General features: G+C 42.5%; 1 protein-coding gene across 1 annotated transcript; it reads right to left on the bottom strand.

The window, feature by feature from the left end:
* Positions 1 to 101: 101 nt before the first annotated feature.
* Positions 102 to 27011, bottom strand: nampt1 (nicotinamide phosphoribosyltransferase 1). Its single transcript, XM_034112514.2, has 11 exons — positions 26845 to 27011; positions 20347 to 20503; positions 18771 to 18874; positions 16462 to 16590; positions 8862 to 9020; positions 7915 to 8051; positions 4975 to 5200; positions 4275 to 4394; positions 4044 to 4184; positions 3746 to 3880; positions 102 to 3583 (listed from the first exon to the last, which is right to left on the bottom strand). The coding sequence occupies exons 1-11, from the start codon at positions 26896 to 26898 to the stop codon at positions 3473 to 3475; spliced, it is 1473 nt and encodes a 490-aa protein (XP_033968405.1). The 5' UTR covers positions 26899 to 27011; the 3' UTR covers positions 102 to 3472.
* Between the last annotated feature and the right edge of the window lie 584 nt (positions 27012 to 27595).

Below are 27595 nucleotides of genomic sequence, written 5' to 3'. Positions count from 1 at the left end.
AGCATTTAAAGAGTGTTTTAATTGAAGGATAACCCATATTGTCTAAATGGGCTTTGGACACTTTTCAGACATTTTAATCAATAACTTGTTGAGACACTAAATATTGGTGACACTTTATTCCACAGCTTCATAAATTCGGAATAATTTACAAGTTTCCTGGAAAGAAGTGTGTCATTTGGTACAATCATGGGGAAAATAGAAGCAGGGTTAAATCAGCACACTTCCAATGTAATCATTTCAACAACTGCAAGGCTCCTGCAGATTCGATAAACAACAGATCGGCTTAACATCTTAACATGCAAATGGGCCTACAGACAGGCAAACTATTCAAAAAGTATGAAAAGAAAAGTTAGACAAGTGAATAAACTACTTTTTAGGAGGGTTTTGTAGGAGCTTATATATACCAAGGACGTTTTTTTTCGTATTATGTTTTACCAAATTACCCTCTTCTTTCCAGAAAATAAATTAAAAATAGATCCCTAAAAAGAGCCCGATAGTAGCTGACGACAAATAAGTTATCTAAACAAACGGTGAACTATATGTTAAATCTATCCTGTAAGGAAATAATATAAATCAACCATTCCAAATTGACAGGGTGCATCTTTAATCAATGTATTGTTGACAATATAGCAAGTTAAAATATAAGTCGTGTTGGGAGAGAATTTTGGGACAACCAACATATACATATGTGTAAAACAACAACATAAAGAAAAAAAGTATTCACAAAGTTTGTCAGACACACAAGGCAGGCATTCACACACATAAGCACATCGCACTGGCAGTCCAGTAAAGCAGGTTTGGATATTCTTCTGTTGGTATAAAAAATGGTTGACAAAAATAATAATAATACTAGCATTTGTTGTCTCCTCCCTAACTGCCCCTCTGCTTTCAGTCAAACTAGCTGATGTATGTACAGGTGAGAAGGCAGTATGGCCGCATCGTTTGTAAAGAGCCTACAAATATTTACTGGCATTTTTCCTTCCTCGAGTCCTTCATACAAAATAATATTTCGGAGGTAAGAACTGAGACATTATCAAAAAATGTTAAACCAGAGTTTTACTAAAATGCACCCCATAATTGGAAAAAGAAATAGCTAGGCCTACTCCAAAACAGTGGGAAAAAACCATAGGAAAATAAAGGAAACAGTCTGAGGCTGTTTCAATGTACTGCTAACTGTGTTGTGAGAGATGGTGACATCACAGGACTCTTCAAGGTCTTTTCTTAAATCACAGAGAAAGTGACTGTAAGTGTGTTAGCTCGAGGGGCTAACATGTAGCAGCTCCCAATGTGAACATATGTGAAGCTATGAATGACTGGAAAAAGTGTGGGCCAGAGAATAAAATAATATTACCCACAGCATTAAACATTTAAGCTAGTTAGCTAGCAAACGCCATGCTAGCAGCTCATTGAGACTTAACTTTGAGCTAAATGCTATTGTAAGGATGCTCACAAAGACAATGCTAACATGCTGCTGTTTAGCAGATATGACACATTTATGTATTTATTAAAGATGGAACAATGGACATTCATTAATTTGAGAACTTTAGACATACAGGCTAATTTTTCTTAGCAGCTAACACTAAACTTGGCAGCTCTACCATGTTCACCATTTAGTAAGTTAGCATGCTAACAACTGCTCATTAGCACAACATAACATTTAAGCTAAAGGGGAAAGTTATTAATTTTGTTGGAATTTAGTGATACATCCAAGTTTACATTTGAATGTTAATACTAGTTGAACATTACATTTGTATGTGTTTTTTTTTTTTTAATGTTTCTAGTTATTGTGCTTTTATCATGTTTTTAATTATCGTTTTATTATTGTACTCCCATTGTGTTATTTAATATTGTAGTTATTGCCTGTACAGCACTTTGGTCAACTGAAGGTTGTTTTAAAATGTGCTATATAAATAAATAAAGATTGAGATTGAATTTAGATAAGGAGACACAGCCCAAGACATTTGGTGAAATATTTTTGCTTCTGGTCTGAACAAACCACTTTTTCCTATGATGTCTTTAGATCCTCTTACATCTCTTCAACAGGAAAATCCATTTACATTGCCCAAAGGATATAACAGTCACTACTGTATCGCCACCAGTTTTTCCACCAAGCTGCGTCTCCTTTCAGGATAAAAGCTGGACAGAGTAAAAAGGAAGAATGTTCTCCTTTCCCCCCGAACACCAAGTTAATTTGCATAATAGGAATACTACACAAACCTATAAAGAAAGAAAATCTCAGCACACACACAGCCGAACCAACATTTAACATACATTTCAGCCGAGGAGCCACATAATCCTTCATAAACACATAGTCTTCACTCCAGTGAAGAACATTTTTTTTTTTACATCAACACTTGGTCTTATATAGCAAAGACTGGATCCAGAAAATTCACCATCGTGAAGACCCAATTTGAAAATTAGAATTCAAGTCTTGCATTGGCATTTTAGTTTGGAAAGATTGTGGGTTCTGAAAAGTGACGGAAAATTAGCTTCTTTTCAGATGTTTATATGACCAAATGCTGGAATTCTGTGGTACGAGTAGACCTTCATGATGTGAATGCTCTGTGGTCAACATAATGGCAAGTAGATGATCATTTGTATACATTTACAGGTGCACCCATAACATTTGTATTTGGTGAAGTAGGAGTACAAAATATTCAGGCAGTGCTTGATCGATGTTGGCCTTGTAGAATCTGGGCTTTAGCTACTGATAAAAAGCAGAAAACTGGGGGAATGAAATCCTTCATCGCCCATAGGTCTGCCCAATCTTCTATTTCCAACAGCTGTCCGCTAATGTTATCGGTGCACCGTTACATACAATGATCATCATGTTCTTCCGTCACATAAAAGACAAAGCTAAGTAGATTCAGACATGTATGTTTTTTTAAACCGCTCTGTACACAATACACGGGGCGCGGTCATTGGTGTGGGATGTGGCTTCACATTTAACTTTCTCTCGCCGCCTCTCTGCCTTTGACTCGCCGTGTGTTTACTCCACATGCAGCCGCCAGGAACTCACTTACAATCATCTCTTTTGCTTTTGCCTTACATGAAAATATCCACTTAATGGCGGCGAATCACATTTCTTACATTGGAATATGTCTAGCCTTTCAGTGCAATGTGCTGAAGTTACATGTTGGGCAGCGACGCGTGGGAGTGAAACAACAGTTTGTCGTCATCATCACAACTTCTACCCCTCTACATGTCTTGTAGCTCACTGTAACTCACACACACTTTATTCTCTCCCCCCCCACTCTGTTGGAGAAACAACAACAGTGTTTGGAACTGAGGGTGAAGACAAGTGAATCTTAAGGGATTTTTGGGATTATTTCAGGGGGTTTTCACGCTTTGGGAGGGGGATTTATTAGCAGTGCACGCCACCTCTGAGGTGTCGACAGGCCAAACAAAAGGTGACGGGTTCAGGGGAATAGGGAGGGGAATTTGTTTTTGGGGTTAAAGGTGGATGCTGCACTCAGTGAAATGTTTCGATGTCGCTGTCCGTGAGCTTGGCATTGTCTCTGACTTCGTCAAATGTGTACGACTTCACCATCTTCCCGTTCTGAAAGACAGTGTGCAGCAGGTCCTGGAGACAAAAAGAGAGGGTTAAGGTTAAATGCAAATAAAGAAACAACATGAAGGACAGTCGAGAAGGAAAAGAAAGGAGAAACAGAGTGGAGTCGAGAAAAGAGGCAGGTCAGTGTCCATGAAATGTATTTCTTTGTGTTACTGTCAGCATTGAACTCACCACGCCATACTCCTCCAGGTCGCCCTTGCCCTCCTCCAGGGTGACAAAGTCTCCGCCCTGAGTCCGGTGCAGGGACAGGCGACCTTTCTTTGACCTCTTGTTAGGGTCCGCCACCGGGTCTTTGAACACATTCACCTATACAGCACAGAAAAAATATATATAAATCACATTTGGAAATGCAAGCAAAGTTCTGTGCTGATTTCTAAATGCCAAAGTCATGCATAAACTTTTACTTTTTTTAAAGATATTTTGTGGCAAAAGAAAGCTAGCTGCTACTTTGTAAAGCATCAGTTCTCACCCCCAGTCCGTTGGTGACCACGTAGCTGCATTTGAAGGAGCAGTTGAGCAGATCTCTGGTCAGTTTCTGCAGCAGAGCCCCTCCGGACCCAAAGGAAATATTCTCAATGGACCACCTGTGCTGCTTCATGCCCTCCACAATCTGAGGCAGAAATAAAACACAGTAACACGTAAGAGAAACAACCTACACCTCCTTGTCCTCCATCAGTAAGTCAGTAGCATGTTTTCAGACCTCTTGCAGTGTGTTGATATCAACTCCGTCTCCCTGTATGACTCTGATGTAAGGAGGGAGAACCTTATAGCCTTTGGAGTTCTCCTCTGGAGTGAACTTCTTACCCAGGATCTCCAAAACCTGAATCAAGAGAGGTTATGACAGAGAGAAAAAGTTAGCGTCTTAAATCAAGATGTTCTTCACAATACTAGAACGGTATTGCCCTATCCTGCCGTTAAAAGCGATACAGTTTGTCTTGTATTAGTACAAGTACTCAATAATGACAAATACTTAATTTGGTAATGCAATAACAACATTCTGGCTTTGTAGTCTGAATCAAGATGGCAAACTTTTGTTTCAGCCCTACAGTTCCCTTAATGACCCTTTCACAATAAAAGCTCAAGACCTATATGCTGTATAACACTTTTTTAAGAAGCAACTTAAATAATAGGCTAATAGGCGCTTCTAGAAAACAGTATCTCAGCTCTGTGACATGTTAAGTTGTGGAGATATAAACTGAAAATTACAAAGTATGAACATTATGGTGCAAGTGTTCAATATTAACACACCCTAAACTGCCTTGCATTGACACTGTCTTAATATATTCAGTTGTGTCCAACCCGTCTACCTTGGTATATCTTCTTCATTTAATTGATATTGAGATTATGCAGCTGTCTTATCAAAGTCATCTAATTTTAAGATTCTTAGACTAGCTCTGTACCTTCAGAACGGTGTCCAGCGGGTTCCCCGAGTCTGGCCGCACCACCAGTGGAGCGTCTGCACTGCGCGCCACGATCAGCGCCCTCAGGTCCTCCCCCCAGATCTTCTCGCAGGCGTTGTAGATGTCGTAGCTGTCGCTGACGATGGACACGGGCACGTTGGGGAACTGCTTGATGATGTGCTCGAAGGCGTCCTTCTCGTGGTCCTTCCCCCACGCTGTGATGGTGCTGCAGAGAGAACGGAAGATCGTCAGTCATTTCTCTTCCCATATCATCAATCAAAATGATATTATATCGTGGTTGGCTTGAGTGATTGATAGAGATGGATTAAGTGAGAGGTTAAACAGCAAAAAAAGAGAATGCCTAGACAAGTAGTGACATGATGCATATCGGAATTTTTATTTACATTTCTACCTGATATATGTAAGTGGGAAATGAAAATGCTATTTTGATTACATTTTCCCTTTTCTGACATACGACTGAACATTGATCAGATGTTAATACCACAGATCGCCAGCAGAGGGCAGTGCACTCCAGGTATTACTTTTGGATGACTCTACAGTACAGTGAAAATACAATTTGGCTTAGGTGTAGTCACCCACACCCTAATTGTTGTACTTGTCCATAGAAAAATCAGATATCTGAAAGGCCTGCCAACACCTAAATACGATGAAAGTGCCTGAAATCTAGTTTAAAATCTTTGTTTTGTGATATTCACTGTATGCAGAAGTAATCTCAGACAATTTTCATTGTGCCAGGATTTAAAACACCTTCTTAAAAAGGTAGTGTCTGATTCAGTTACCTCACAGTGCAGATCAGACCTGAAACACTTAAAATGTATTTTAAATGTACATTTCTCGGAGATTCTCCAGTTATCCCTCCAAGGCCCTACCTATGATGCTTTGAAGGTGACACACCTCTGCCCTCTACATCAAGATCAAAGTGGAAATTCACTGCGACCCCTCCCTCTGAGGTAGAAACCACACAGACTTTAGGAGGTGAGCCATTACATAACGGTTACTATGACAGCTACTGCCACCATCCCACAATGCACTTGTGAGGGGATGAAGGGTGCGCTGGAGCAGCAGTAACTGCCCTGGTGGCTAGGAAGAGATGAAGTGTGTGTGTGTGTGTGTGTGTGTGTGTGTGTGTGTGTGTGTGTGTGTGTGTGTGCACAGAAAAGATGGATCAGTGCCAAAAAAAACAGCACCACGAGGCACGCGAGGGCCAGTGCATGTGCGTCAGGGCAGCAGCCAATCAAAAGCTTCACCTCCAGCCAATCACAGCCCCTCTCACAAAGGGAGGGAGATGAAGCAGATAATTAGTGTGAGGGTGACATAACACCGACCTCAGCCAAATGACGAGTCAATTCTCACTGATGCCGATCAATTCCCTCCGTCAACAGCTTTGGCCGAGAACCAGCTGTGATTTGAAACACGTTTTGCTATCTTGAAAATCTATTTGGCTCGAGGGTGAAGAAGTTATCTCCCAGACGCGGCTCCCAGCCAGGACATGAAGCATCTCAGCAGAGACGAGTAGAGCCGAGTCGCGTACCCCTGCTGTACCCCCGCTGTACCCCCGCTGTACCCCTGCTGTACCCCCGCTGTACCCCCGCTGTACCCCCGCTGTACCCCCGCTGTACCCCTGTGCACTCTGGGAGAATGTGAATGCATTATGGCGCCCATTAGCATTGGGCACAGGAGTTTGCAGCCTCTGGGGGCTAAGGTTCAAACCTAGCACGTACCCTCAAACAGATTGGCTTGTCGCCCCTCCCTGAATTACTCGGCTGCTCAACGTCTTCATCATCCCATTACTCAGAATGCTCAACAAACTACTAAAGAGTGGTGAAGGAATGAGTCCTTTACCCGGAAATAACTAAGTAGTACTTGCTAACAAGTTGCTGAATGATGCTACTTAACGTTTACTTCAGAAACTTTGATTCTATGTTTTATTTGTTTATGATCTGGTGTGAGACGATGGAGACCATAAAAACAAAGGGATGGTTTCATTCAAATATTCAAGATGGATGTTCCACATAAGTGGTTTAGTCGATAAGACTCCATACTGTGTCCAAGTTAAGGCACATTCTTAACCTTAACCTTAAGGGTTAAACGTATCTTTCATACTCCTGAGATATGAATTCTGCTCCTGCACTTCATACTTGTACCCACAGCCAAGTTCTTCACAACTAAAATGTATTATGGTATTAGTGTCTGGGTTTCCTTTATTCGCCAGACACGGCTGCATTGCATAGAATTAACACACGACCGATGAGCTGATCACCAAGAGACAAAGGTTGCTTGGTCTAATTACCAAAATATTGTAATTTCTTGTTTGTTTGACTGCTGTTACGCCTGCAGGATTGTCCCTCACTACGTCAATAATGAGGACGATGAGAAGGGGTGGGTTTCAATGTATACTGTTCCTGTACTGCAAAGGTTTACTACTCCCTGTAACGGCAAGTATATGTCATTGTAACTGGTGAAATGTTAGTGTTAAGTTTTATGAACTGCTGCTAGTGAACCTGAAGCTAAGGGATGTGGCTACGCAAAGAACCAAGCAGGGACTACGCTTTAACAAGCATAATAAAATAAAAGTGTGTGTGTGTGTGTGTGTCCTAGCATTACTATACTTGTGGGGACCTACATCTGTTTACATATTCACGTGTGGGGACTCGCCTCCCTTATGGGGACAAAATGGAGGTCCCCATGAGGGGAGTCATTAATTTTAGGGTGAAGACTTGGTTAGGGTTAGGGTTAGGCATGTGTTGGTTATGGTTCAGGTTAGGATAAGTCTCCAGGAAATGCATGTAAGTCAATGTAATGTCCCCTGAAGTGATGTATACATGGTGCGTGTGTGTGTGTGTGTGTGTGTGTGTGTGTGTGTGTGTGTGTGTGTGTGTGTGTGTGTGTGTGTGTGTGTGTGTGTGTGTGTGTGTGTACCTGTGCTCTGCGGCAGGCACTGAGAAGCCGGGCACGGGGTCCTTGGTGCCGTAGTACTTCTTAATGACTCCGATGCCGGCGACCGTGTCTGTGCCCTTGAAGTTCACCAGATGGGCCGAAGCCCCGATGCCCGCAGTCTGCAAAGAGACGGAAGATGGTGTCATGGGATAAAAAGTCATTTCTATATCATCTCAATCCAAATGACCTTGAAGCTGGCCGCGTGGCTGTAAAGGCTTTGGCTGTTGTATGACTGTGTTGTGACTGTGTGTTTAAAAATGGTCTGAAACTGTGCCGTTATCATTCTTGGGCCGGGACTCTCTTGAAAAGGAGATTTTTAATCTCCATGAGGCCGAGCACTTTCTATGGATAATCTTGCATTCCCAAAGATATTGATATTGAAGTGACTGTTATTTTGTATATATTGATTGTTGTGTTTTTTTATCTTAATGTGTGCATACGTGTCTGTTGATTGTGTATATAGGATATACATATTTTCATACATATCTGTGTATTGCATAATTGTATTTTTGTATTCGGGATTGTTGGAAACGTCCTTTCGATCTCTCTGTCTGTACACACTAACTGAAAGATTGACAATAAAGTTGACTTTGATCCTGGGTAAATAAAGGTAAATAAAAAATATATATATAGTTTTTCATTTCACACCATTTTTTAATGCCTCCTAAGATCGAGAAAAATATTTCACAGTCTACTAACACGCTTTTTCCAGAGGTTTGATACATAGCACATTTGTCAAACTACTATTTCCAAAGTCCTTTAGTGTGGAGGAAATATGAAAACCTACTTAATTCTAACCGTTTATTCTTCAAGATAACTGAGCTCACTTCAGTCCGTCCCATCAGACTGTTCGAAGTCAGGAATTCCCGTTCAAGCTTCGGATTATGTTTGTAAAAAATGATTTCATGATGAATACAGTGCGAGTGTACCTCCTGTGAGGAGACGCCCCTGTAGCCAAAGTCATGGAGTTTATACGCCAGCTTGTCCAGGTTCCCAGAAGTCTCCAGGAGATACTTGGCGAGGATCTTCTTCTGCTCTCTGGAGTTGGTTGCCACGGTGATGGGGTACCAGATCTGCACCAGGATGGTCTGATGGAGGGAGGGAAAGAAGGACAGTCCAGTTTAATTTAATTTCATGGTGTCAGATCACTTTCCAGCTCAGGTTAAATTCATCCTAAAAGGTCACCAATCCTCTTCTCCACGTCTCTTCTACATCAACACGTGTCCCCTCTTCTTCATGTCTCTTCTACATCAACATGTGTCCCCTCTTCTTCACGTCTCTTCTACATCAACATGTGTCCCCTCTTCTTCATGTCTCTTCTACATCAACATGTGTCCCCTCTTCTTCATGTCTCTTCTACATCAACATGTGTCCCCTCTTCTACATGTCTCTTCTACATCAACATGTGTCCCCTCTTCTTCATGTCTCCTCTACATCAACATGTGTCCCCTCTTCTCCATGTCTCTTCTACATCAACATGTGTCCCCTCTTCTCCATGTCTCTTCTACATCAACATGTGTCCCCTCTTCTTCATGTCTCCTCTACATCAACATGTGTCCCCTCTTCTCCATGTCTCTTCTACATCAACATGTGTCGCCTCTTCTCCATGTCTCTTCTACATCAACATGTGTCCCCTCTTCTTCATGTCTCTTCTACATCAACATGTGTCCCCTCTTCTTCATGTCTCCTCTACATCAACATGTGTCCCCTCTTCTCCATGTCTCTTCTACATCAACATGTGTCCCCTCTTCTTCATGTCTCTTCTACATCAACATGTGTCCCCTCTTCTTCATGTATCTTCTACATCAACATTTGTCCCCTCTTCTCCATGTCTCTTCTACATCAACATGTGTCCCCTCTTCTCCATGTCTCCTCTACATCAACATGTGTCCCCTCTTCTTCATGTCTCTTCTACGTCAACATGTGTCCCCTCTTCTCCATGTCTCTTCTACATCAACATGTGTCCCCTCTTCTCCATGTCTCCTCTACATCAACATGTGTCCCCTCTTCTTCATGTCTCTTCTACATCAACATGTGTCCCCTCTTCTCCATGTCTCTTCTACATCAACATGTGTCCCCTCTTCTCCATGTCTCCTCTACATCATATATCTGAGAGCTGTAATATATTGATGAAAGACAGTATAATAAGGGACCTTTAATTCTTGTGATTACAAATTCATCTCAACTCTTGGACTTAAAACACTTTTCAGAGTCCATTAGGCCGGTTTAATCAAACATCAAACCAGTCAGCAGAAGTCGCAGCTGTTTTTTCAGCCCTGAACGGACCAGTGAATGTCGGGTCCGATCATCCTGCGAGTATTTCACTCGTCTGAATACCCCGAACTAACGGGCTCAGAGGGATCAGAGGGGGCCGCTCATTCTCCCAAACATACATTCCTCCATGTCAACTCTGACCACACTCAACAAAAGTGGATTATCTTCTCAACGTCCTCACCGCCGGCTTGGAAATCTACTACGAGCAAGCCACAAGAATGTCTGGGAGCAAATGTGGCCGGGATCCGTTGACTTTTCAGAACATTGGGTTGCAGGTTAGAATTTCTAAGGATTGGATAAGCTAAAAAAGAAAGTAGAAGGGAAGTCAAACTAGTTCTGCTTAAAAGTCAGCACTGATTGAGAGTCAGAGCTAAACATTTCAGACGTGTGTATCTCACACGGCACGGTCACTTTCATTCATGCACCTTTTGTTATTCATGTTGTATTATCTCTGAGTGTTTTTAAATGCCATTTTATAAAATGATTCATGGTGCTCTTAATGTCTCTCGTTTTTGTAAAGCACTTTGAATTGTCTTGTGTTGAAAGGTGCTATATAAATGCGAGTGCTGCACGATATAGAAAAAATACTGCCTTAACAGAATAACATTAGAAGTTTTACAATTATTCATGTTTTATTAATCATTATCTGTATCAGCGCTGACGGGAAAGCAATTATGGACTCGTGCAATATCCAGATAGCAGTAAGATCAATGTTTGTTAAAAGCTTAATATATAACAATATCACTCTTAATTAAAAGGTTCCACGTCATGCTTTTCCGGTTAGTACCCGTCCCCTTGAAGGTTGTCCTGCATGTGAACGGTCTGCAGAGTCAAACCCTCAAAGTACACCCTGTAGCGAGTAAAACTCTAACACGGAGAAGACCCGTCTGCTGCCCCAGAACGCCCCGTTGGACATTTCTCTTTTTCTTCCTGGTACCAAGTGACGTAACGACGACCCAAATGGACCAATCCACGGAGCCGTGAGCACACACACACAGACTCACAGCCAGGCTGCGGGTGTGTGTGCGCTCGGGCTGGTTTCGGGCTGGGTTTCGCTGTGTCCCGCTGACCCCACGCAGCCACCAGGAAACCACACCAGTAAGCCAGCTCACACTGTCCGCTCCTCGCAGCAACGTCCCGCCAACACGGCACCCAGACCCCACGCAGCATCCTCATCTGTTCGTCCTTACTGGGGTCATTTCCTGGTTGCTAACAAACGCCATGGTAACACATAACCACTGATGTTCCGCTGTAACGGTGGTGGACTCATCAGAACAGAGTGGGCGAGCTGACCAATCAGAGCACAGTGGGCTCACAGGGAGGGGGGGGCAGGAGCTCCAACAAGGCGTGAATACACATACTATACAGAGATGCTGTTTGAGAAACCAATGTGAGTTTGGAACATTGAACACTGTAAACGTATTGACCTCAACAATGGAATTATGATCAGTGGAAATGGCCATGACTTTATGTTGATGATAATTTCCTCTAAAACTGCAAATAATATCCCAGCTTCGCATTATTACATCAATAATAATAATAATTTAAATGAGATGTATCATGCAGTCCTTACTTTTGAATTCAGTATGTGTCTGACTATCTGCGCTTCTTTACATATGTCAACGTCTAATCTAACACAAACTGTACCCTATTAAAAAGAAAATGTTGTCAAAGTAAGCGTCTAATTCAAGATACATCCGGTTAGATTCCATATTAAATCACAACCACTCCCTTTCTAGTTAAGGGAATTCCTCTAATATGGTTCGGACAAACTGTTATCGCAACATTTAAAACTGTTTCATGTGTGTTGAACAGGAATGACACCTTGCTATGTGTTTGTGGAACGTCACCAGGAAGTAGAGATTTCTGCAAACTTCAACTTTTTCAAATTCCTCACTTAACTCTGCCGACTAATACACAGGTCACATGCCTCCTCAGACTTCATCATAATCTAAACTATAACATCATGTGACTGCAGAGAAATGCCAACACCCGACCACACACACACACACACACACACACCCCCCCCCCCCCACACCCTTTGCCTCATCTGCATGTTGACCTTTTCTTGCAGTTAACACGATGTAGTAAAACAAAACATAACCAAACAAATGTAACTGTTCCTCGGTTAAATGTAATAATCTCTTTGAATTAAACTGGGCGTTACATTTCTGCAATATTAAAAATGGAGTTTTTGATCATCCAGTTTATCGGGGGGTTCTTTCTCTAAAGGTTACCATGGGGCAGCGATACGGTAAAAACCACACTCGGGAGGAATGTGTGCACACAAACACGTGCCAACACAACTTCTCAGTCAGTCAATGTGCCATTACAAAATGGAGGGAGATAAGGGACGAGAAGCGAGTGAGAATAAGAGGGGTGACAGATCAAGAAAGCGAAAGCAAGAGCGAAGGGGAGAAACAACCTAAGTGCACCGGGCTAAAGGCTACGGCTAATTTGACATCAACCATTAAGAATGAGTGTGTGTGAATTAATGTATTTATATCAGCCGTGGAGATTGTGTGTGTGTGTGTGTGTGTGTGTGTGTGTGTGTGTGTGTGTGTGTGTGTGTGTGTGTGTGTGTGTGTGTGTGTGTGTGTGTGTGTGTGTGGTAATTGTGCTCGTGACTGTATTGAAGCCCTTTCACTGGTGTATTTAGTATTTATAGTTTGGTCTATGTATATGAACTAGTGTTGCACGGTGTACCGATACTTGAAAGGTACCGCGATACCCTGCCGTTAAAAAACGGTACGATTCCTCCGTTTCATTAGTATCGGTACTTTAAGAATGACGGGGAAAAGTACTCCGGCGAGAAAGCGCCGTTTTAATAAGAGCCGTGTGTGTTCAGCGCTCTGCTTCCACTCCCTGCACTGCAGCCGTGCCTGCAGTCCCTCCCTCTCAAGCACACTCCAAGTCCCTCCCCTCTCTCGTGCACGCTCTAAGTCCCTCCCTCTCGTGCACGGTCTAAGTCCCTCCCCTCTCTCGTGCACGCGCTAGCTGCCAGAGCATGTGAGAAAGCGAGAAGCATGGCTGCAAGTGGGAGTGCAACTGCCGCTGCGCCTCGGCTTGTTGACAAAAAAGACGCCAGAAGCTAAATGTGGAAGTATTTGAGCGATATCTCTGACAGTGAGGGCAAGCCTGCGGACACCACGAGGCCCGTCTGTGAGACATGTTTTAGATCCCTGCAAACCAAGGGGGCCAACACATCAGACTTGGCTAAGCACCCGCCGACCGGCATCCAGAGCTGCTTAAAGAATTTAAAGACAGCCAGGTTAGCGAATGTGATGGATAACATAATTACATAATGCTCAAGCTCAAGCCCTCAAATCTAAGTCAAACAAGTGTAATTTATTTTGTGACAAACGAACGTTTTCGTAGTTTGACGAGGCAATTAATGGCAATGATAACTGTCTGATAAGGCTATCTTTTTAGCTAACTTACCAATGTGGCTAACATCTGCAATATACATTTTGTCAATAATTATTTATATTATATTACTGTTAATAAAATATAAAAAAAATTATATTTTATAAAACAAAAAAGTTGTTTGAGATGATGCTTAATTTTATTTAATACGAATTCTTGTCATTTATTTTGTTTATTGTTCTCATTGTTTAAAAGTTTGTGTTATGGTTCTGGTGTGAAATAAAGCACAATAATTACATTCAAGACCGTTTCCCTTTTTTTTAGAAAAGTATCGAAAAAGAATCGGAATCGCAATTCTTGACTTGGTATCGAAACCAAAATGTTGGTATCGTGACAACAGTATGAACCTATAGATCAAAATATGTCCGGAAACACAGGGCTACTTCACTGAAAAAGATTTGACAGACGACAGACTTATCAAAGACACATTATGTATAACTTACAAGTGTTCCTTTGTCTGCTTTCTTTTTGATTGCAACAAAGACGGCTTGTTCTTAATCATCTTCTGAGAAAACCATCAGGCTCCACATGATATTTATGAATGGGGTGAGAGAGACGGACCGAGAGGGAGGAAGAAAGGAGATATTGCAGCTTATGGTAAATGGCTTTAGCTGCGACGAGTCATTGAGGACAGTCTGTTCATGCAGCATTAAGTGCAGAACATCTTCGTCTCGGGAAGGACTCAATGTAATAAAGGCAGCGCTGAGGACCTGAGCTGCACCCTGCTTCAAATCACTAAAAGATTTTTAACAGCTGTCCTCTTTCTGACAAAACCCCCCACCGACGTTATGTTGTTGATATATTTGAAACATGTTTCGCCACGACAGATGATCACAGGTGGTTATATTCACTTATGGCATCCGATACTTCATTTGACATTTTGCGAGACATGCCGTTTAGCTTTCTTGCCAATAATTGGATTAAAGAGGCCGTATTTTGCTTTTAGGGGTTTCGCTTTCATGTGCTGCGTTTTATATGTTTTTGTGCATGTACATTTAGGTGTGCATGTAAATGGTCTGCAATGGCTGAAATCCCAAAGTGGGACATCTCTATAGGCCTGTCGCGAAAAGCAATTCATTGACTTATCGTACGAGAAATACAAATGAACTCGATAACTTTTCTGACCTCGATAAATTGCCGTTTACATGCGTGTTTGTTTACATAAGGATGTGACCAGCATTTCAGCCAGGCGCGCCGTGGCTGCCGGCCACTCTACCGGCCAGGCGCGCCGTGGCTGCCGGCCACTCTACCGGCCAGGCGCGGCGTGGCTGCCGGCCACTCTACCGGCCAGGCGCGCCGTGGCTGCCGGCCACTCTACCGGCCAGGCGCGCCGTGGCTGCCGGCCACTCTACCGGCCAGACGCGCTGTGAGGGGCGGGTCTCACACACAGCCAGGTCAGGACACTACGCGTGCAACAGTGTAGCAGCCAAATGAATAATACAGAGACAAGCAGGAGACAACGTGTGACTTACTCGAGGGGAATTTGAAGTTAAATGGAACCTAATTCCACATCTCCGGTGTGGGACCATTTTGGATTTAAGCCAAATCAACGAGGCGAACCTACGGACTTGAATGAGCCGGTATGTCGCATTTGTTTTCAAAAGCTAGCAATACGACCGACCTTAAACTGCACCTGAAACACAAGCACCCCCATTCCGTACCAGCCCCCACCTTCCCGACTTACTTGATTTTTTAAAAGCATTTTCACAAATGCAATTGCGTGTTTTGGCCACAAGAGCGCTCTGTTTTTCAGCCTGGGTCTATTTAATTTATTGTTTTGGTTGTGTGTGATTTATTTAATTAATTTTTTATAATTTAATTGATTTGTTTAATTTATTATATATCATTTATATATTTAAATATTATTTCACATTTCATTTGCAATGTTGAATGTTCAATAAAAAGGGATGTACTTGAATTATTATTATATATTATCATTATCAGCTAAAAATGGTCTTACGACAATTTTATCGTTTATCGCAATAATTTCCGGGAAAATGTATCGTCCAACAAAATTAATTATCGTGACAGGCCTAAATCTCTAAACCAGCTAACCAATCAGAGCAGACTGGGCTCTGGTTTCAGACAGAGGGTGAAAAGAGGCAAAAATAAAGAGCTTTTTGAACATTAAAGCGTGGAGACATGTCACAGTAGAGGCACAACACACTGATATGAACCTGAAAATGTGCATGATATGTCCTTTTTAACTGCACCAGAGCAGCTTCTGAAAAATATATAAGCCTACATTTTAACCAACTGGTCCTTCTTCTCTTAAACGGCCTTTCATTTAATTAAAGGGAACAAAGTCGACACACATTCCTGACACTTACATGTTCCGGGTGATTCCGAAGCCTCAGAGAACAGAACATTGTTCGAGTCAGGGCGATGATTTAGGACGGAAACTATTTTAACATGGATTTTTCTGCAGTTAAAGTCCATCTCTAAGCGGTAGTTAAGCAATAAGCCATGGCGGTGAGATTTAAGAGGAGATACTGTTAGAGGTGTCGTTGGGCGCGCTGCCAAGCTAAAGAGTTTAACGCTTTTATAAAACTGTTAACTCTCCATTGTGATAAAAAGGGCAGTATTTAGTCTTAAATCGATAGTCAAATAAAGATGACCGTTAAATCACACTGATATGCCTAGCAATGAAGGTCAATGGCAATTTAAGGAGGACATTAAAGTCTCAACTGCCAGAAAAGTCGAGTCAGATTTATAGCTTGTGTGGTTCCGGTTTTAAAAACACTGAATTAGACGCCTCCCAGCCCGATGCACTTTCCCTCATTGACTTAGGCGTCTTCGCAGGACCCAAGACGAACAAAACAAACGTACCTCCACCCAGTTGGTGAGCCAGTAGCATTCGGGGTCCGTGCTCTCCACCGTGAACAGGACGTTGCCCCGAGGGATGACACTCCCCTCGGGCACTGCCTTGATCTCAATGGGCAGGTGGCCGTCGTATTTCTGTAATCACACACACACACACACACACACACACACACACACACACACACACACACACACACACACACACACACACACACACACACACACACACACACACACACACACACACACACACACACACACACACACACACACACACACACACACACACACACACACACACACACACACACACACACACACACACACACACACACACACACACACACACACACACACACACACACACACACACACACACACACACACACAGGTCAAGGATGGGTTAAATGAAGTGAACATGTGGTGATTCGGTTCAGATATGCCGATGCAGAAAGCCTAAAAAAAGGAAAGTGACACATTTGGAGGTGAATTCTGGTGAGATTCAAACTATTCTGTGGAAAGGCAAATATAGATACTTCCTGCCTTTTAAACCCTGTTCAAAGCAAATGTGGTGTTGCATTTCACATTGAATAATACATTTTATTTCTAAGCGCTTTTTCAGCTGCTCAAAGACACGGTGATAAAAAGGAAATAAAATAAAAGGTAAAAAGTTGAATTAAAATATTAAAACTGCATTATTCACACATTAAAAGCCAGTCTGAAGAGGTGTGTTTCAGTCGGTGTGCAAAATGTGTGCAATGGGTAAAAGAAACTAAATCTACAAGTAGCAGATCATACCACTAAGAAATATGTGTCTGCTTAAAATGGTCCGGTATGTCGAAGCTGATCGTAAAGAAGCGATCTGTGAGAAATGATTACAATGTGATTCAGCGATATGTCGAGCAGCGACAAAGGGAGTCTAATTGAGAGGTGGTTAACACTTCACCTCTCTTGAGAGAAGGCGTCGTCCGCACAGTGCTCTCTCCAAGGTGCTGAAACAGTTCCTCTCAATAACCAGAAATATGTAAAGCACATTTTCTCTGATTTATTAAAAGGCGGTGATTCATTTCCAATCTGACTTTAATCTCTAACTAGTTCTGCTCGTCTCTCTTTCTCTGGAAATCCGCAGCACTAAAAGTGGTTCAGATTTCTCTCTTTGCGACGGCTTTTATTACACATGCAGAACATATTTCTAAAAGACCATTAGCCACCCTCTGGAAACTTCTGCTTTGTGTATTTATAGCCGCACTTTGCTGCTGCAGACTGTGTCCCTTATGACAGTAATCAGATTACAAGCTTGCTCCATTATGTGTGTCGTGACTGTGCGAGTTTACATGTCCGACACAGGCCGTGCTGATTCTCTGTCTGTGACTTTAGATGAAGACAAGGAGCCCCTCCCCACGCCCCTCTGAGAGACTTGGTTACAAAGAACTCAAAGGTGCTCTAGGAGGAGATTCAGGTGATAAGGGGGGGGGGGGGGTTACCTTGGTTGCTGATTGGCTAATGGTTACACAAGACAAAACATCGTTATGACATCATAAAGTGGCCAAAATCTGATCAGCTCATTTTCAGACAGGTTTTTATAGAAATGGATCAAAAAGAGAGAGAATCTTTGTTCCTGAAGCTTTCAGAGTCTCTTTCCACAGAGGGGACACATGTTGATGTAGAAGAGACATGAAGAAGAGGGGACACATGTTGATGAAGAAGAGACATGAAGAAGAGGGGACACATTTTGATGTAGAAGAGACATGAAGAAGAGGGGACACATGTTGATGTAGAGGAGACATGAAGAAGAGGGGACACATGTTGATGTAGAGGAGACATGGAGAAGAGGGGACACATGTTGATGTAGAAGAGACATGAAGAAGAGGGGACACATGTTGATGTAGAAGAGACATGAAGAAGAGGGGACACATGTTGATGTAGAAGAGACATGAAGAAGAGGGGACACGTGTTGATGTAGAAGAGACATGGAGAAGAGGGGACACATGTTGATGTAGAAGAGACATGAAGAGGGGACACATGTTGATGTAGAAGAGACATGAAGAAGAGGGGACACATGTTGATGTAGAAGAGACATGAAGAAGAGGGGACACATGTTGATGTAGAAGAGACATGAAGAAGAGGGGACACGTGTTGATGTAGAAGAGACATGGAGAAGAGGGGACACATGTTGATGTAGAAGAGACATGAAGAAGAGGGGACACGTGTTGATGTAGAAGAGACATGGAGAAGAGGGGACATCTCACTAATATGCACGACAACTCGTTACTAGTATTACGTTGAAACAAAGATTTGTCGGCGCAGTCTCTGACCTCCAAGATGTAGTTCCAGCCCTTCTCGTTGAAAACATCATCCTGGAAGTGTTCTCTGTAAACCTCCTTCGCCTCCTGGATCTTCTCTGGGGTCACGACCTTTCCTGGAGAGGAGGAAGGGCAAAGAGAGAGAGAGAGAGAGAGAGAGAGAGAGAGAGAGAGAGAGAGAGAGAGAGAGAGAGAGAGAGAGAGAGAGAGGAGGTTCAGAAAGCGATAGAGTGAAGGGACTGGAACGCTACTGTCCTCTGTAGTAATTAAATTAGAGCTGAAAATGCCTCTTTATTCAAACACACAAATGTACCTCCTTTCAAGTTTTCAGACCATGGAAACGGTTGCCCACAACAAACCCAAACAGAGATAAATATAAACAAAGCTTGATTTTGTTGTATTAAAAAGGCAAACAGCTAGCATGGCTCTGTTCAAAGCTAATAATAATAATAATAATAATAATAATGTCTCTTCTGTTGTGTCTTAAATCATGGTGATACAAGGGGATGTCTGCCTGACTCATACCTTGTGTTGGTTGCCTAGCAACATCAAAGATAAAACGAGAGAGTGAATAAAAACCTTAAAAAAAGAAAAGATGGTTTTCCTTAAAGTAAAACATCTCTTAATGACGTTTCTTTAAAATCTTATGGTAAACGGGTTCCTTTTTCCTGCTTTTACGTTTCCTCCTGCACCTTCACTGAAGCACAGTTAGAGAAGATTACAATGCACCCCGTGTTTCAGTCGCGATGCACCCTTTTGGGTCCGCAAGCAGGAGGATCGGGGGATCTAACGGCCGTGCGAGGGACGCCGTGTGCAGACAGCTGGTGTTTCTGCCTCGTATGGTGGCGAGCAGCTGTGCTTTTGTCTCCCTCTCGCTCTGTTCTGCCTGTCTCTCCGTCTCCCCCGCACCTCCGTGAAATCCTCTTAAGAGACAGGAGGGGGGAGATGCATGCCTTCTTTCTTTTGACTCCTTCTCCTGCTCTCTCTCTCTCTCTCTCTCTCTCTCTCTCTCTCAAGCCCCTCGGGATGACGCCGACAAACATCCACCTTTAAAACTAGCTAATTGAAGCGATGCATTATACTCGCTTATCGCTTCCTTCTTAACCTGCTGGCTCTGTGCTGCTAATCCTCCTGAAGCACCTTCTTCTAAAAAGGACCACAATAGAAAGGCACCGGCCATGTTGAAGTGTCCTCAAGCAATGCACTAAATCGAGAGCGGTTCTGCAGAAGACCTTCACCTACTTGTGACCTTGTCCTGGAAATAATGCTCCCACGGAGACAAACAGCGCATCATAAAAGGTTTTCGGTATGTGGCCTGGACCACAGCAGGACAGAGTGCTCCCGTATTTGACTTGTTTAGTTGACTGGAAGCACATTTCTATTAGCACAAACATGAAGGATCAATAAAAGCGGCAAAGTCATTCAACCTGGCTTCAGCGGCTGTTGCTCAAGGGGTAACTAAGTATGTAGCGTGTGGTGATGTCAGCTAATCGGAGGGTGAGCAGCTCGATCTGACAACATGTGAAACTACATCACGAAACAGGCGGAGGTTTCTAGAAGCATCATTTCATTGTAAATGGAGACTGACCTTTCAGGTATTTGTTGAGGATGTACTGTAGGCCGTAGAAGACGGTTTTGTCATATTTGACTTTTCTGCTTTTGGTGGGATCGGTCCTCCGCTCACGGCACTCGAAGTAGGAGTACACTTTACTCGTGTTGGGGGGGTACTGTTTGTAATGCGTGACCTGCAGAGACAAAGAAAACATATCGGGGATTAGACAGATTATTTTTAGCAGTTTAAAATAAAAAAACTGGTTTGCAGATCTATCCACCTTGGGACCCGTTATCGTTTGCGGGGTCCGTTTCCGCGGTTCCGTTACGGCCTCGTGTAAACGGGCTATACGCGAGAGAAAAGGTGCGGATACAACCCATTTCGTTCTCGTGTAAGCACCGCCTAAAGCTGCTAGATAACATGGAGTAGTATGAAATGCAAATATAAGTCTGATCACATATTGTTGTCGGACGCCGAGGCAGTTTTGGGCTGCATACGCAACAACGAAACATATTTTCAAAGACTTCGAATTCAGTTCAATTACAACAATCACAACTCAAGGATCCCGGAGCAAAGACATTTTTGTTTATTCTATCAGTGATTAGAGCTTTAGTTCAACAAAACACCCATCAATCAATATATTGTGTTAAGTCAAATAAGATCTTTTCCCACGCATTTACTATTATTCCCTGAGCACAATCAGTGGTGTGTGTTTCTAGTGATCTGCTAATCTACTGTCAACTGACAGACAAGAGAAAGTGTGTAAGACATGCCCAGGCTTGTTCCTCACTCTGACAGAATACACCCGATGAGGGGAAGAGTACCGCACAGAGAGGAGACGACAGTCAGCTGGAGCCATCTGGTCGAGAATTCAATCCAAAAGGAACCCAGGGATTTCCACTGAGAACACCAGGGCATCTCACGGTCAACTTCCACAAACAAGGTCCACAGATTGATGGGAACGGCTACAGATAACCGACTTATTTTGTAATGTGATCTTTCAGACTGATCTGCTTTCAGTGGTTTACCGGCAATACATTTAGAATCAGAGACGGCAAGGGCCCAATCTGTGATACGCTGCATTCGGTGGACATTAAACGTACATCTTACAGTCACATCTAGGGAATTATACGTAATAGAAATGATAAAGGAGGACATAAAAGATCAAACAAGGGTTAACATAAGTCATGGGTTTGCTCTAACCAAGCAAGCAAGCACAGGAAAAGTATAGATCACAATCTAGAAAAGTCGGCATTCGAGGATGAAAATACCGTAATTTTCAGACTATAAGGCGCACCTGAATATAAGCCGCAGGTGTTTTAATGTTTAATGACCGTATGTACGGGTTCGTGCACAGAGGGGATTGTCGGGAAAGAGATGGCTGTTTGAGGAAGCTCCCATTTATTAACATTTCAACAAACAAGTTGCATATTCGCATAACGTGTTCAAGTGTTACCATTTAGTGCAATAGTAGCTACAGAACATGTGCTGTGTAAACTGTACTGCATCACATAGCGTTTCAGACACACACACTTGTCAACTTTCAAACGTAAACGGTGCGCCCCCAGCGCACGTACCGGCAGTGATCGACAGCAGTGGTTTCCAATCGGTGGTACGGGGACCACCAGTGGATTTCTACGTTTGTTTTCCATAATGAGGGTTTGTGCATGAAAACTTCCTTTGCACAAACTGTCTCGCTCTCGTAATGTCCGTCTGTCTCGCTCTCGTTCTGTCTCTCGGTTCCACTTTTACTTTGGCGCGCTACCTGTCTCACTCTTTTCCGGCCTCCAGCTTTTCCTGCTGGAGCCCGCCTCTTAAAGGTGGCGGGCGCAGACCGGCCATAGAGCCCATAGCGTTAAAGGTGGTGGACTGTAACCTGTAAAATCCATAGATTTAGGAGGTCCCCTAGTGGCCGTTAGCTGTACAAATCCATAGATTAGCCGCACCGTTATATAAGCCGCAGGGTCGAAAAATGGGAAGAAAGGCGCGGCTTATAGTCCGAAAATTACAGTAGTTATTTCCGAGTTTGAATTAAATGTCAATGAACTACTCCGTTTCTCTGACCCTGTCTCTGTCCTTTCCTCTGGGCTTTCGTGGACTCAAAATAGAGTCGAGCGTCACACAACATGACACTGCGCCTGACCACGTGTGTGTACGCATTCACTGGCCCACATGCCCATGGAGATACACAAACACACACAATATGTAACCATGTCTAGTTTGCAAGCTGCACTTTCCAGACCTCGTCATGCATTATCTTATAATCACCATTTTCTGATCTTCTTCAATAAATCTCTGTGTGATAAAAAATCAACTCGGTTTCACTTTCCTTCTCATTATGCAACATTATAGCATCATCAAAAAATGGGAAATTATGTAATAAGAAGGAAGGTGAAACGTAGTCGATATTAAATCCCACTGTCTTGGTCATAGGGTTTTATTGAAGCTGCACAAATTAATATTCAATGTTTTAGGTGTGACTTTACTCGTGTGTTTTCTTAAAGGAGTCGTTTGTGCTGACAAATCCACAGAGACTCCAGTTTCCCGAAGCTCATTGGCGCGTGTTGACGTCTTTCAGCTTAATGTTTTGGTTTTCTGCCAGATCACTTCCTGGTTTTGGCTCATTTAGAGTTCACATACAGTCAACTTCAGCGAAAAATGCTCCGATATGCTAGTCTTTAACTTAGAAACGCCTCCAAATACATCTTGAGGTTTCGGTGATTCCCAGAAATCTGCAACAGTAACTCTAGTGTTAAAAAAATTATTAAGATTGTCAGTTACATTTTGAGGATTCGATACTTAAACTATATTAAACTCCATGTCTTTGGGGTTTGGACCTTTGAAGACGTAGTTTGGGTTGCGATTGTCAGTTCCAGGCATGTTACGGACGAAACGATGGAAATCATCATTATACAACTTGAACTCGTCTAGAGAGAAGCTGACTCAGATTAACGTTAAGTGTCACCTCTTTATCTTCTGACTAAGTGTACCATCCGCCTCCTTACACTGCACTATTAAACTCTGATGGTGGTGAAGCAATTAAGAATAACACATCATAAAGAAAGTCTTCAAAAAATGCTTATTATTCTTCTGTTGCCCTTTGAGGACTTAATGCAGTGTCTTGGACAGGAGATAGCATTGGAAGCCATTTAAAAAAGGGGAATGTTTGGACACCTAATCTGGCGGCAGTCTCTCTGCAAACATCTGAAGCATGCAGCGGCTGGCCTAATGCTAAATGAGAGTATCCTATTAGCTAAATGTCACAGGATAAAGCCTCACTGTAGCCATTCTGCTCGGTGGAAATGTTTCCCCCACAAATCCCAGACCTCTGCCTACTCACTCACTCACTCACTGCACTTCTCTAGATCTAAGCTTCAGAAAAATGTCCTGTTGCATAAATGTGGTCATATGCCGACAAACTAGTGTTGTGGTACTCTAAGAATGTGCACGAACAATGATATCTCTGTACATCTGAGAGACCCTTAACCCCAACAATACACTTGGTCACGGCTTTGTTAAATAAGACAATAGGCGAGTTTGGCTTTGGGGCTGAGCTTCTCTATCAAATCAAAACAGACACAACTTAAAGGCACCCAGGTGCAGCTTGTTTTCATCTCATGTGAACAGAGTGAATGCGTCTTATTGGTCAATTAAATGATACCACTTCTATAGTTACAAAGGTTATTGCACAGTCAGGCACACACAACATATTCATGCCACTCACAATGGCACGGTCGAGGCACACCCAAACACAATGGCTTGGCTCCAAATCAAAAAACGTATTATTTTTACTTTTAGTATAATACAGCAGCTGTATTTACAAAGTATGTGCTGTTGTATTCAACCGGGACACACTAATTCATCCTTGGTCCTTGAACTTTTGCTTATATGTCTGCTAAGCAAAGGATCGTTGGCCAGAAGAGACGAAAAAGCATAATGGCTTTCATTTTGCAAAATGCGACCGCACGCTGTCGGTAGGATATCCGGGTATTTTTTAGCATAACGCATTTGTTGTGCTTTGAACAAACAAATAACTTTTCCGGCATACTGATGAGTATTTGTATCTCAAGATTACATTTGGATTCTTGTGGTCCCTTTTTTTCATTCAAAACTATTCCTAATCAAGTACATAGGAGAGCTCATTTCAATATCTTCTCTCGCTTATTGTGTGCTTTTAAATTTTAAATGTATAGAAGGACCATGCATACAAAAACATTAATCTCAGCAAAGAGAAGAGATGCAATATGCCAGCTAATGGCTCATTTCCATCTGTGGTCCTCAGACCGGTTCATAACAATCAATAAACAAACAATAACATTGCATGATCTCTATCAGTCAAACAATGACGGCAGAGTTAATTATATAAAGGTTATGGAGTTTTTATATTTTATAGGTTATTATTTTCAACATCCGTTCACAAAAGGTCACATTTTTCGTGCACAAATAAACATGTTTTACTATTATTTCTCTAGTTCATCAATTGGAGAATTTGGTATATCAAGGTTATACAAAATACAATGTTGCACACTACATACATGTAGGTTTAAGCTAGCTGCCTTTTAATTTAACTTCCCAATATATCGGCTCAGGTTTTCAACACATCTGATCCTAACTGACTGAGAGGTCCAGCTTTTTGTTTTGTGTTTAAAGAGTCACTCCAGCCTCGTACGACAACACAGGTTTGCCTCGCCTGGCAAATACCTAACATGACATTTGATCAGACACACTCAAATCCTTAGTCTTTTCCCCATTGAGCTGATATTTGCTGCTCCTCTTGAGCCTTTAATTTTTTCATTGTTCAGCAATGCTCTGCTTTAGATTGGACACACACCTGGTAGCTTTCCAGAGCAAATGCTTCTGTTTGCCACTGAGAGTCTCATCAAATAGCATTTTGGCAAGTCTGAATTAAAAAGGAATAAATTAAAGATATATTAGACTTCCCAAAGTCTACAAAAAGTGGATATGATACCTTTGATCAATCATTGTTCTCAAATTGCCTTATCACAACCATTTATGACAGAGATAAGCTATATCCGAAACGTTGTAAAAAATGAAACATTTCACTCCCGAGAAATAAAAACCGAAAGTGAACATATATCTTGGAAATGGATTCCAGGAGACACATTAAAAAATATAATTACCATACTATTTGGCTTACACTCAAAGGAATTTCCTTTATGAATATAAGTACTACATCCCTTAAAAACGATGTCTTTACTGTGTAAGGAGAATTAAGGTTTTTTTTTTCTTAGCGTTGGTAGCTCCATTACATGATAAAGCACCTGTTTTACATGTTGATTCATATACCTGATATGAAAAGACCTCACACAATCTCACACACTCACAGCATGGCTGGCTGAGAATCAAAAAGAGAGTATAAATAGACACTGGTTCAACAAATATCACCCTGTTAAGAGATGTGTTATATAAATAAAGCACTACCTGGTGCCAGCTCTGCCTTTCAATGCAATAATGTGATGGCCTACAGTTCAGTTCTTATAATATATCTTAATCATTATTTATTTTTTTCAGGTACTTTCCAATAAGTAGGATGATGCCTAATAGTCCAACCTCAGTTCCCAGTCATTTTCTCTAGAGCTTCAGATTTTGTTGAGAAAGTACATAATGATCACACCTTTTCTTGTAATGTAGTTAAATCAGACTCCAGTTACGCAGTTATGAGTATCAACCTCACAGTTTTAAGCTTCCCATTTTCCATTTAAACTCAACCCTGTGTCTGTCCTGACTCCCTTCCTGTAATTTCTGCCCTTCTGTCCCATCATCACACCACTGACCGGTCATGACTGTGCAGAACATGGAGACCGGCCTGGAAACGTGAGATAAAACACTCCGAGAAGTGCATTTATTCTCGGGATACATGTTGCGTTTGCAGCCAGGCTCTTTAACATTACTCATTGTTTCATTCGCCATCAAAGCCTGAGGCAGTCGACTATTACAAATCGTTTTTATGGGACCAAACGTACCAATTCTACGCATGACTTTGGACCCAGAGGTGCACACAGAGAAATGACTCATGGCTCATTTTAACTTTCGGTTTTGATTTCCCGTAAGCGAGGCATTGGCATTGGTAGCTTCATGCCGGCTAACATTACGCCTGGCTGGGCTTTTGAATAAGACTGAATGACTTTGTCCATGTGTAGATCGCCGGGGTATCAATACAGCAGTAGCTAGCTTGTGGCTAATATTAGCTCTTTTTTATATCAATCTCCATTGCCTCCTTTCTGCGCTTCCCATGAGCTAGCTAGCTAACACCGCTAGCTTCATGTCACTGTGACTAGCAACGCCGGCTACGTAACAACCAGCAGCTTTAGATATACGTTATATATGTAAGGTTGCTTAAAGATGGATGCTCTCTTCCTGAATTGTGGTACTCCATCTTCCTGCCCTTATCTTGCCAATTCGGCCTCCTGTGAACCGAGAGAGAGCGGCCACAGTGAAGATGGCCTTGGGACCGGTGATGCAACCACCTTGACTTTATGCTGTATTTTCCTCCATCAGAAATGAGTACTGTACCTTGTATGAGTCGGTGGCTAACAGTATGCTGAAGTCGCTGTCTCTGTGCTCCATCTTTCCCTCCTTGTGGGTCAGCTGTCAGTAGGTTCAGTGCTCTGGTTCGGGGACTCTCCAGCTCCAGTAGTGTAGCTGAGTTTGGGGGGGAAGGACCAGGGGAAGGACGAACTGAGAGAGCCGGGCGGGGGAAGGGGCGTGCGGACCGGCGTCACAGAAACTCCGGCATCACTCGGGGAGGTTCGGTTCTACTCGGCCAGCCATCCCGGTTTCAGAATCAGAATCATTACATGTTACACGCTTTTATCCAAAGCGACTTAGATAGGAGCAATTTGGGGTGAAGTGTCTTGCCCAGGGACACAACGACATGCTGATTGCAGTGGGGTTTGAACCTGTGACCCACTGATCCGAACGCACTAGGTCACTGTGCCACACGCATCCCTTCTGAATCAGAAACGGGTTTACTACGAGATAGGTTTACACCACGTACTAGTAATTTGACTTGGTGTCGTGACTAACGCAGGTAGAGAACTAGAAAAATATGTTTTGCATCTCCCTGTTATTTCAGCCAAGATGAGTGTTTCATGTATGAAACTCACCCTGTCCACTCAGAACAGTACAACATATCAGCTGGTAGTTTAATCCTATTTAAGGAACGTAATAGGTGGATGCACTATTTGTAGAAAAGTGACTTTGTACCACTCACTCTAATTGGGTTAGATTTGTTTCTGCAGAAATATAAATCTGCAAAAATAAA

The sequence above is a fragment of the Pseudochaenichthys georgianus genome, chromosome 23, assembly GCF_902827115.2.
Source record: "Pseudochaenichthys georgianus chromosome 23, fPseGeo1.2, whole genome shotgun sequence".
Classification (NCBI taxonomy): Eukaryota; Metazoa; Chordata; class Actinopteri; order Perciformes; family Channichthyidae; genus Pseudochaenichthys; species Pseudochaenichthys georgianus.
The sequence above is the reverse complement of the archived record's forward strand: the minus strand, read 5'-3'. Positions and strand labels throughout refer to the sequence as shown.